Below are 12,321 nucleotides of genomic sequence, written 5' to 3' on the forward strand. Positions count from 1 at the left end.
CAAGAGGGTTCATTGCTAAAAGAAAAGGCACAGTGACCTATAAGACAAGCTTAAAGGGAACCTGTCACCAAGGGGATTTAAAAGAGCGCGCTGTTCGTTTTCATTGGTGATCGGTGGGCGCGGCCATCTTCCTTTGGCCGCGCGTGCGCAGAAGCGGCGCTCTGCTGGCTGCGGCTTCAGGAAAATGGCCGCCGCGATATCCATCTGCGCACGCGCGGCATCCCGCGGCCTCTTTTAAATCCCCTGGCAGAGGATTCAGGACTTTGGGCATGCGCACACCACTACGCCACCAACGGAAAACTACGCAAAATCTGGGGGAAGACAAGACGCCCTTTTGACCAGACCAGCCTGATTGACAGGCGAAAACGGAGACTTTGCAAAGGTATTTCGGCAACTTAGGTGGGTAATAAACGCATAACAAACACACTAATGTAATGCCCACCTCTGCCCCTATTTAACGCTATTTTTATCCCATCTTCCAAAAACGTGGTGACAGGTTCCCTTTAAAGGGGCAGAGCAGCTACTCCCTAATATATCTGAAGGTGCCTCCATCTTCAGCAATCAGCTCCGTCCAGGGTCCTGCCGGCTCCTCTTCCGTCTTGTGTCGGACACAGGAGGGTTTTATTGTCTTTTATTGCCTGTGACCAGAGTCTGAAGTCTCGGTCTATAAGACTGAACCTGAGGAAGGGGCCACATCGGCTCCGAAACGCGTGGTCTGAATAAAAAGCCTTTTATACTTCCCAGTGGATCCTCATCTTTCTGGCAGTGCTCACCAAGGCCACGTTTTTCTTTTCCACTGCCAAGTCTACAGGATTTACGGAGACCGCACGTCCAGCGCTCGCTGACTTCACACGGATTGCCAGTGATCACGGTCGATCACTCCCGATCCTTTCAAACGCTTTCTGCAATCGTGCAATATGGAAGAATGAAGGGCCTGGGAGTCGGGACCCTATGGCAGTGATCAGACTCTGTAGGTTCCACCTGTGTGGATGGCTCGGCAGCGATCAGGCTCGACCAACGCCGCTCCATTCATACCCCTCCTCACCAATCCAGAGAACAACAGATGTGAATGGACAGGCAGAGAAGCTCGGCCACTACAGCTCTATTCACACAGGAGCCCCGCTCTCAGGAGCACGGCCACTACATCTCTATTCAGACAGGAGCCCCGCTCTCAGGAGCACGGCCACTACAGCTCTATTCACACAGGAGCCCTGCTCTCAGGAGCACGGCCACTATAGCTCTATTCACACAGGAGCCCCGCTCTCAGGAGCGCGGCCACTACAGCTCTATTCACACAGGAGACCCGCTCTCAGGAGCACGGCCACTACAGCTCTATTCACACAGGAGCCCCGCTCTCAGGAGCGCGGCCACTACAGCTCTATTCACACAGGAGACCCGCTCTCAGGAGCACGGCCACTACAGCTCTATTCACAGGAGCCCCGCTCTCTGGAGCCCAGCCACTACAGCTCTATTCACACAGGAGACCTGCTCTCTGGAGCACGGCCACTACAGCTCTATTCACACAGGAGCCCCGCTCTCTGGAGCACGGCCACTACAGCTCTATTCACACAGGAGCCCGGCCACTACAGCTCTATTCACACAGGAGCCCCGCTCTCTGGAGCCCGGCCACTACAGCTCTATTCACACAGGAGCCCCGTTCTCTGGACCGGTGCTGGTCCTGGCAGTCAGACCCCAGCGGACGCGTTTTGACCAGAGTGCTGCCATTTTTATCTTCGGCTCTTGGCGATCACCGGGTACATGTAATTAATGAAAGCATCCAGTGTCCATCCTCCGCCGAGGACAAGCCATAGCAGCCTATTTCCGAGCCCTGCTGGGGTTTGCTATGGTTCTTCCTACCGGACCTCCTGTTAGCGGATGAGATCCGTGACCTGTAGGGAAGATATACCACATCCCGAAGACTGGCAAGATGCAGAGCACCCAGCCAGGACGCCCAGGGCTACATCCTCCTCTTTCATGTGTGCGGACTGCTGGTCAGTGAAGCCCCCATGTGGCTTTGGAGATATTTATACTGTTTGCAGATCAGAGGAGGCCTCGGTCACTCCATGACTAGGTTCTGGCTCATGAAAATAAACTCTGCACTCACTCGTTTGCTAATTTGCTGTTCCAGCGTGCAGGAATAGAAGGAAAATAAACAAGTCGGAGGCCAAAGGGGACAGTCATCTGTACGGAAAGCGAAGCCCAAGCCTTTAATTCCCCCACGGTGGAGCCGGCGCACAGACTGCCCACGGAGCTCTGATCTTCCCAGAAGGAAGCAGAAAATGACAGAGCTAAACTGGAGCCAGCTGTTCTTACCACCACAGGCCCGCTGTGCCCATCTGTTCCCGGCCTCCTCCATACCTCCCAGCGACTGAGCGCCACAGAACACGACACCACGCAAGTATGTGCCATGTGGAAGCGAGACCAGCGCAGGGCACCGCGGCATCTGCCGGGCGGCTGGAGTCTACATGATGGCGTGACTCCGAAAAAACAAATGTTTAACAAACCAGTATCGTCATGTAAACTCCCCAGTGTATGACCATTAGCGGCCAGGACGATCAACCGGCCGTGCCATTCCCACCTGGTGCAACTAAACACTGGGGACCACCATGGCAGGCCCCCACAAAATGAGCCCACTGCGAAAACATGTGTTATAATGCAACACGATGTGTTATCCTGTATAATAAGCGCACAGTGGTGTACGGGCTCAACAGAAAGTCTATGTGTCCATACGCCACTGTGTGCACCATCGTGCAGGAGTCTATGTGTCTATACGTCACTGTGTGCACCATCGTGCAGGAGTCTGTGTCCATATGCCACTGTGTGCAGGAGTCTATGTGTCCATACGCCACCGTGTGCACCATTGTGCAGGAGTCTGTGTTTATACGCCACTGTGTGCACCATTGTGCAGGAGTCTATGTGTCTATACGCCACTGTGTGCACCATCGCTTCAGCAGTGTTTTCAGGGATCGTGGGGGTCTCAGGAACTACAAATTCACTGGTCAATAGGGCGTTTAAGGGTCCACAATATATAAAAAAAAGAACTCACACCTAACTAGTTACACTTTAACAATATGATCTCATCAGATCTTTCTGCCATCAACCTTCCGCAGTGGGAAATCCACGGCAAAACGTGCTGCAAGATGTTCAGAAAACTGCAAAGCAGCAGGAATTGCTGGAACATAATACAAGGTCCGTCATCCACCTGTTTATTCCCTGCACGGCACTGCCGCTCCAGCCGTCCTCACAGGCCCTGTAGTGCTGACATCTTGTCCATTGGTCATGTGATCATAGCAGCCAATCGCTGGCCTCAGTAGTCAGGTGGCTTATGTATACGGTCAGTTGCGGGACTCCTAAAAGACTCAATGGATAGATACGCCCATGCAAAGGATAGGGGATCAATTGTAAATTGGTTGGTGTCTGATAGGGGATGAACTGTAGATTGGTTGGTGTCTGATAGGGGATGAACTGTAGATTGGTTGGTGTCTGATAGGGGATGAAATGTAAATTGGTTAAATCTGCAAGTTACCACCTAACCTTTTTTAATCGACAATACGGTTTCATATTGAGATTAAGCCTTTAAGTGCCTGTCTCATCCTGAAGCAAGATGAGAATCACCACAGCCCCCATAGTAATCATGCTGTCGCCTATTAGGGGCACACGGATGTTAATGGGGGGTCTCCTGCTCACGACTTCCTCTATGGGACAACGAAGCGATTCACAAACTACACTCGGCAGCTGCTGAGAAATCAACGTCTGCATCTTCTGTTGGCCAAAACTGCTCGGAGCTGTAATGAGATGGATGATTCTAGAACGAGGCAGAGATGGAAATATCAGAAGTGGTCCCTACAATGTGTAATGTCCACAGGACAAGCAGGAAACCGGAGGTGCAGGATACACACACGGGATAAGATGGATACATTCTGGGGGCACAGAAGCCCCTGGCGGATCGTACCTACATGCAGAATAAGATTTTGTAGGGTTTCAGTAACGCAATGTTAGCCGACTGTCAGGTGCAGATGTTGGCACCGCAGAGATTTTCTACATAACGTCATTGTCCCCTTGGATGGAGCCGTGTCATTGCCCCCAGATGGAGCGGTGTCATTGCCCCCTTGGATGGAGCGGTGTCACTGCCCCCTTGGATGGAGCGGTGTCACTGCCCCCTTGGATGGAGCGGTGTCATTGCCCCCAGATGGAGCGGTGTCACTGCCCCCTTGGATGGAGCTGTGTCATTGCCCCCTTGGATGGAGCTGTGTCATTGCCCCCTTGGATGGAGCTGTGTCACTGCCTCCTTGGATGGAGCGGTGTCACTGCCCCCTTGGATGGAGCGGTGTCACTGCCCCCTTGGATGGAGCGGTGTCATTGCCCCCTTGGATGGAGCGGTGTCACTGCCCCCTTGGATGGAGCGGTGTCATTGCCCCCAGATGGAGCTGTGTCATTGCCCCCTTGGATGGAGCTGTGTCACTGCCTCCTTGGATGGAGCGGTGTCATTGCCTCCTTGGATGGAGCGGTGTCACTGCCCCCTTGGATGGAGCTGTGTCATTGCCCCCTTGGATGGAGCTGTGTCACTGCCCCCTTGGATGGAGCTGTGTCACTGCCCCCTTGGATGGAGCTGTGTCACTGCCCCCTTGGATGGAGCTGTGTCACTGCCCCCGTGGATGGAGCGGTGTCATTGCCCCCTTGGATGGAGCGGTGTCATTGCCCCCTTGGATGGAGCGGTGTCATTGCCCCCTTGGATGGAGCGGTGTCATTGCCCCCTTGGATGGAGCGGTGTCATTGCCCCCTTGGATGGAGCGGGGTCATTGCCCCCTTGGATGGAGCGGGGTCATTGCCCCCTTGGATGGAGCGGGGTCATTGCCCCCTTGGATGGAGCGGGGTCATTGCCCCCTTGGATGGAGCGGGGTCATTGCCCCCTTGGATGGAGCGGTGTCATTGATCCCTTGGATGGAGCGGTGCATGCTACATTACCAGTGCCGTGGATCCACAAACTGGACAAAGACTCTGCAGCCTTAGCTGTGCTGCGAAAGTTATCGTTGACGTCACCATATTGAGGAGAATCTGCAGATTTCTGTAAAGACCATTTATCGCGAACGTCACGCCGAGCTCTGAGCTTCCCAGAAGTGAACATTTAATAACAGGTTTGGATTAGCCGGGGTCAGCCGGTCCACGCTGCGCTATTTCTGCTGTTAGCTTTGAATTGAACCACAAACCCTGCGAGGAAGGAAACCTCCGGCAAAGACCCCTCTAATTAAGATGGACCAAGATATGCAGCCTCAAGAAATGCCGGTCTCACGGTGACAGAAATCTGCCAGAACGTCTGCTCCTGATGAACACTTTTCTGTTGCGTTTTAGTGATCTTGGATAGAGAGGCATGCTGGGAGTTGTAGTTTTGCAACAGCTGGCGAGTTACAGGTCTCGGCCAGTGCTTCAAATAGATTTTGTGGAACTATAATGCCGATTCATCCAGTAATCTACCCATCAGCTGAATGACGGCACCACGTCTTCTCTCTGGCACCACATTTGGTTGTGGCTGTGCCAGGTACTGCAGTATCAGATTGACAGAGGTCATTAATATTACAGTCCCAGAAATCTCTTTAAAAGGAGAATGGACGACTGACATTTGTTATTCTTAACCCCTGAAGCCTTGCTTGCAGCGGTGTAATATACACACAGTCAGGATTCGGGTCCGTGTGTCAGTTCCATACCTTCTGTATGCTGCGATTTTTGCAGATGTGGTGACGTAACAAAGTGTCAGCCCCTTCTCTGAATAAAACATTGGAAGACACGGCTGACTTGCTGCAAATGACGACCGCCGGAAGCATCGGATCCCAATAGTGTGAACGTTACTCTGCTGGGAAGACCATTAAATAAATACAGGAGTCTGACTCTTAAACTGATCATAAATTAGCTTAGAAGATGGATCAGGAGAGGAGAGATCGGGGTCAAGGTGCTTTCTTTACACCAAGTAGGGGTCAAGTAGGAGGAAGCGCCATCAGAGGAGGATGTGTTACATCGGGACCACGACAGAGACCGGATGTTGTATTCATAGTACAGAGTGTAAAACACGCACGGCTACAGATTTATTAGTGCAGTTAAAGGGGTTGTCTCGTTTAAAAAAAGAAAACAATTTAAAGGAGATTCTGAATATAACTGCAACTGAAGGGGTTGTCCACTATTTAACCATTGATGACCTCTCCTTAGTCACCCCACAATTAGCTGTACAGGTCCCACGGTGGCCGGATGTACGCGGTGTATCAGGCCAGAACACCACAGGTCCATACACTGCGTCGTGGCCGTTCTCGGTACTGCAGCTCAGCTTCTACAGAAGTAAATGGAAGCTGAGTGTGGGATCTGATATTGGGGGTACCGTCTCCCCCCAAAAAAAATTTAAAGTGCAATCAACTACAATCTGTGGGGGGAAAAAAAATCTGGTCAAAAGGGTTCTATTTTCCTGCAGCACCCCCACAGGGAAAATGAAGCATTACACAGACCCCATTAAAATGAATAAAGCTGTCTGGGTGATGAAAGACAGGACGGGTTCTCCGGAATGAAAGGCTGGGGGCAAAAAGGTGGTAAATGTCTACAGGTCCTACCTGGACCATATGACCCTGCGTAGACTGGCAGGCATGCTGGAGTTCTGCCCCTCCAGACAGCAGTATACACTATCTACCTTGGTACAATGAACAGTAGGTACACCATGGGGTCTCCTTGATTCGTGCTCGCCTGCCCTTCTGCATACCGTCCACGCCATGTTCTCAGCTACAAGTCCCAGCTCGGTGGCTCAGCATCCTAATTACAGGGGAATTTTTTGCAATATAAACTGCAAAATGGTTTTATTTGTACAACTGAAGATGTTCGGGTGAAGGAGGGGAGGAGAGCGTTACGCATGCCGAGAAGGACGCCACCGGGGAAGAGGGAAAAAAAGAGAGATGGCATGTTGGGACGGCGGCGCTGGATACAACTCTGCTGTGACAGCCATGAAGAACGTGACTTTACGGTAAACGACTTTCCATATCCCATAATGTGTATAAGGAAACAGTCAGCAGGAGAAACCGTAGCATCAGGTGACCATTCTAGGGTCAGCCTTTCTGTTTGGCGACAGGTTCCACAATTCCAACATATCAGGAGTCAGGACTGATGGGGTCCCAGCGATCAGCAAGTTATGGGATAGGGCATAAATTACTCAAAATCGCGGGCAGTATGAATCAGAGCCGGATGTACGATGGAACATTTCAGTGAATGTATAGTTAAGATATCCAGACACGAGACCGGCCGGCAGAGTCCGCGGTGTCGAGTAATGAATTAATTTACTGATCGCTGGGAGTTCGACCACTGGGACCCCCATCAGCCCCCAGATGGCGTCTTCCTGCACTACTCTAGCTGATTGACACCTGTCAGTCACTTCGAGTGCTGGGGGAGAAGCTGTCTGGTGCAGCCGGGATCTGGATTCACACGGACCGATGTTTCGGCACCATAAATGGAGGGGCAGGTTGCCTTTAATAATTCATCACTCAGTCTTTTTATCAGCTGTTTCGGTGGGCACTCACCGACCAGAAGAAAACAAGACATTTACATTCCTCCCTTATAATCTACCGTATGTCCATATTGTCTCATTAGAGATGAAAAAATCATAAAATCCTTCTTAAGCTGAAAAAGCCGCAGATTACCCGGCCCCCCACTGCGGGATTCTCAATGCAGATGGCACCCACATCAAAGCAATGCAAAAAAAAAAAAAAAAAAAAAAGACGGCAGCCCCCCCCTCCGTTCTCTCGCCCTTACCTCCGTTCTTTGCAATGGTCCTGAAACATCTCCAGAAGAGACGGAGAAAAGACGCTCGGTTGTGTGGGGTGCAATGGACAAAGGCGAAGTCTCTGAACAGGACGTGGGTCCCCCGAGAAGCGCTGGAGAAACTACGGAGGGAGAGAAGACAGCGACATCAGAATATTAATAATGACCACGTGAAAAATTACCCCAAAAAACACAGGCGGCCCCTGCGGGGTAAGACCCTGCCCGTATTGTGGGGGGGAAGGGACATAACAATTCTGAGCATATTATTGGCCAAAATAAAAAATAGCAATTGTCACTATCCCTCCTAATGAATCCCTTTCCGTCCCCGTCTTTTTCAGCATGGCGGGGTTTCTTTATATACCCGTCCGCTAACATTTCCATATGACGCCTTGTTTTTCCGAGATGTAGTTTCAACTGGATGAAGAAAAAGTAGAGTGAAAAAAAAAAAAGTACCGTTGGGGTTTACGCTTTACGTTCTTCCCTGTGCGGTAAAAATGACCTTTTTCTCCATTCAGAGCGTTTACAGGACACTAAATTTGGGCAGTTTCATGGAATTTTTCAAAAAATTACAAAAATAAATTAGGATTGTTTGTGACGCCAGAGTCGGAGACCCAAAAACGTTTTTCTATTTCTTCGTGGGTGCCGCTGTGTAACTGTTTGCTCATTCAGCAGGTGGAGCTCAATTATTAGCATTATTATGGGGTACATAATACTTCTTTTTAGGCTTTTTCCCCCGATTGATGGGGTAGGCAGAAGTGATCAAAAAACTACAATTCTGACATTTTTTTATGCCGTTCACCATGTGGGATAAATATTAAACGTTTGAAGTACGACTTTTAAGGACTCGTTTTGGAATTAAGATTTTCTGTATATGGACGAACATGAAATCCCCCCCATTCAGGACCCCTTGTATTCTGCAGCGCCACTACAAAGACTGCCTCGCTCTCTGCGGAGGATCAGGCCCCTTGTATTCTGCAGCGCCACTACTAAGACTAGCTCGCCGTCTGCGGAGGATCAGGCCCCTTGTATTCTGCAGCGCCACTACTAAGACTGGCTCGCCCTCTGCGGAGGATCAGGCCCCTTGTATTCTGCAGCGCCACTACTAAGACTGGCTCGCCCTCTGTGGAGGATCAGGCCCCTTGTATTCTGCAGCGCCACATCTAAGACTGCCTCGCTCTCTGTGGAGAATCAGGCCTGTGTGTGCATTACACAGGGCACCATGTAACGCTTTCATTCCCCTGTGGTGGAGCTGTAGAGGGACTGAATACACTTGCTGCCAGCTTCATCTACAGATCACATGTGATCACTGTGGATTCCAGCAGCTGTGGCATCTAGGCCGTATTGCCTGCCACTGAAAGGGAAGGGGCAGGAGGTGAGCAATGACCATCACCTACTGAGAGCAGCGGATCCCGTATTATTTATACACAGGTGATACCTATTATTGAGATGGGAAAGTAATTTAGGCATGCTCTGTGACCTGTGCAGGGGGTATCGTGCAGAGAGGGGGGAGGAGGTGAGCAATGACCATCACCTACTGAGTATGGCGGATCCCATGTTATTTATACACAGGTGATGCCTATTATTATTAAGATGGGATAGTAATATGGGCATGCTCTGTGACCTGTGTGTGTGTGTGTGTGGGGGGGGTTGATCGTGCAGAGAGGGGGAGGAGGTGAGCAATGACCATCATATAGTGAGTATGGCAGATCCTATGTTATTGATACACAGGTGATGCCTATTATTATTATTATTATTATTATTATTAATAAGATGGGCTAGTAATTTGGGCATGCTCTGTGATCTAAAGAGAAAATGTGGCTAAAAAAGCCACCAAAAAACGACCAAATACAGTCCGTAAATATATAAAAAGGTAAATACTTTATTCATAAATAATCAGAACAAACAGCACAACAGGTAAGGGAACAGCATGCAATACAAATATTCAAAAATTGACAACGGTAAAAAACATGCACGGTGTGCACACATACAGGGACCCACCATGAATACCAATGTAAGACAACCGCCATTAGTAATAATGCAATATAAAACAAGATGCCTAAGAAAATTCAAAGAGATCTACTAGGTAGATAAGGCTCTGAAAAAGCCAAGCGACCTTACAATTAAGTAATAAAGACATGCATATTGACAACTATACCTATATGATGAAAGGCACCGGATTGGGGGTTCCTGGATGTGTGCACACACCCCAACGCACGTTTCGGAGGTGAGCAATGACCATCACCAACTGAGTATGGCAGATCCTATGTTATTGATACACAGGTGATGCCTATTATTATTATTATTATTATTATTAATAAGATGGGCTAGTAATTTGGGCATGCTCTGTGATCTGTGCAGGGGGTATTGTGCAGAGGGGGAGGAGGTGAGCAATGACCATCACCAACTGAGTATGGCAGATCCTATGTTATTGATACACAGGTGATGCCTATTATTATTAAGATGGGATAGTAAAATGGGCATGCTCTGTGACCTGTGCAGGGGGGATCGTGCAGAGAGGAGGAGGAGGTGAGCAATGACCATCATATACTGAGTATGGCAGATCCTATGTTATTTATACACAGGTGATGCCTATTAATAAGATGGACTAGTAATTTGGGCATGCTCTGGGACCTGTGCAGGGGGTATTGTGCAGAGAGGGGGAGGAGGTGAGCTTTCTTCATGGCCTAAAGAGAACGCCGTGAATGCTGTTACCTTTAAGCTGTATTACAACAATGATGACTTTGCCAACAGAAAGAGATGACTGTGCGGGCGCTGGGACAACATGGTGCCATGACATTGCACTACTGAACAGACCTCAATCAAACAAGGAGGTGGGGCTAGGTAGCAAATAACACAAATAAGACCTGTCCCGCCCTTGCAGTCTCATATGCATAACTTTCATTTCCTCAGAATTTCCAAATCAGGGCAGAAATTTGTTTTAGGACTCTAAAGCTCCTAAAATGTTCCCTTTAAAAAAATTCTAACAGCGCAAAGCTACAAGTGGGTCCCACATTGCCTTCATAACCTCATAAGACCCATCATGTAGCGAGAGATGCATTTCATCCGGCGATAACCGGCCATTGCTCACGGTGCTCGGACAGACAATATGGGAGAACCATTAGTGAAGACAGAGTTTGGATGCGAGACGTGTTTACAGAAATCTCGGAGCATCTGGAAGCGTTCACCAACTAAACAGGTTGTTATGACATTCAAGAAAAACATATAGAAGTAAACCGTGCCCAGAAATGGAAGGAAAATTACACATGCATATAATCTGAGCCGAGGAGCAATTGCCTGGACTCGCTAGAAAACATCCACAAATAAGTATGATTCACCCGACAATTCGTAAGAAACATGGGAACAAAATGCACGGAACCACAACCACCAGAAAAAAACAAACATTCTGTATGACACCATTCACACAGTCGTGGCAAACGGCTGCAAATAAGACACATTGCTGCCCATAACTGGGATCCGGAAAGAACAAAAAAGGGACAGAAGCCGCCTTGGCTTTATACTTCTTAACCCTCAGCATTTGGTTTTGAAGAACCAATGTATAGCATCATCCTAAGAAAGGGTCATGCCAGCTCTTACATTTATGACACACTTACGTTCTGGAGCGCTAGACTGCTTTCAGGATGCAATCTGCCTTCCTTCATTTGTCGTCAGATCTCTGATATGCAGTGTGAAACCTGTGATATGTGGCCCCATGCACACACACTCAAAGTAATACATGGATGTGAGACTTGTGTGTCCTCCCAGTAATACAGGCTGGATAAGAAATCTGTGTGTCCTCCCAGAAATACAGGCTGGATAAGAGATCTGTTTATCCTCCCAGTAATACAGGCTGGATAAGAGATCTGTGTGTCCTCCCAGTAATACAGGCTGGATAAGAGATCTGTGTGTCCTCCCAGTAATACAGGCTGGATAAGAGATCTGTGTGTCCTCCCAGTAATACAGGCTGGATTAGAGATCTGTGTGTCCTCCCAGTAATACAGGCTGGATAAGAGATCTGTGTGTCCTCCCAGAGGTAAGTGTTCACACTAGGCTGACAGGTCAGGTACCCATCCGATCTGAGATTACCTTGACGTTTGGTGGATGGGCTCACAATTTTTGGCCAAATCTTGTGCTAAGCATCTCATGTGTTTTTTCATAGATTTCACAAGCCATTATGCTATTCACATTTCATGTATCGCACATTTCCTTGCTTTAGTACAGTAAAAATGAGTGCAGCCATTGATCTATTTGCTATGTGTGTCCTCCCAGGAATATAGGCTAGATAAGTGTCCTTCCAGTAATATAGGCTGTTTGTAAGGACTGTGTGTTCCTCCCAGTAATATAGACTGAATGTGAGATATTTGTGTGTCCTCCGAGTAATATATGATTATTATGCTTACATTTATAGTGCCATCATATTCCACAGCACTTTACAGACATCATAACTGTCCCCATTGGGCTCACAATCTAAATTCCCTATCAGTATGACTTTGGAGTGTTCGAGGAAACCGGAGAACCCAGAGGAAACCCACGCAAACA

The 12,321-nt window shown here is 48.9% G+C and overlaps 1 protein-coding gene across 3 annotated transcripts in view; it reads right to left on the reverse strand.

Moving 5' to 3' along the window:
• CSTPP1 (centriolar satellite-associated tubulin polyglutamylase complex regulator 1) overlaps positions 1–12,321 on the reverse strand; it is a 111,759-nt gene that overhangs the window by 20,509 nt on the left and 78,929 nt on the right. For 2 of the 3 annotated variants that reach the window (XM_077286836.1, XM_077286839.1), the window contains exon 3: positions 7,777–7,907. The exons of the other annotated variant lie outside the window; for it this stretch is intronic. In XM_077286836.1, coding sequence (XP_077142951.1) covers positions 7,777–7,907 — 131 coding nt within the window. The remainder of the gene's footprint in view (positions 1–7,776; positions 7,908–12,321) is intronic. 3 annotated transcript variants of the gene reach the window in all.

Source organism: Ranitomeya variabilis, chromosome 2, assembly GCF_051348905.1.
Source record: "Ranitomeya variabilis isolate aRanVar5 chromosome 2, aRanVar5.hap1, whole genome shotgun sequence".
Lineage (NCBI taxonomy): Eukaryota > Metazoa > Chordata > Amphibia > Anura > Dendrobatidae > Ranitomeya > Ranitomeya variabilis.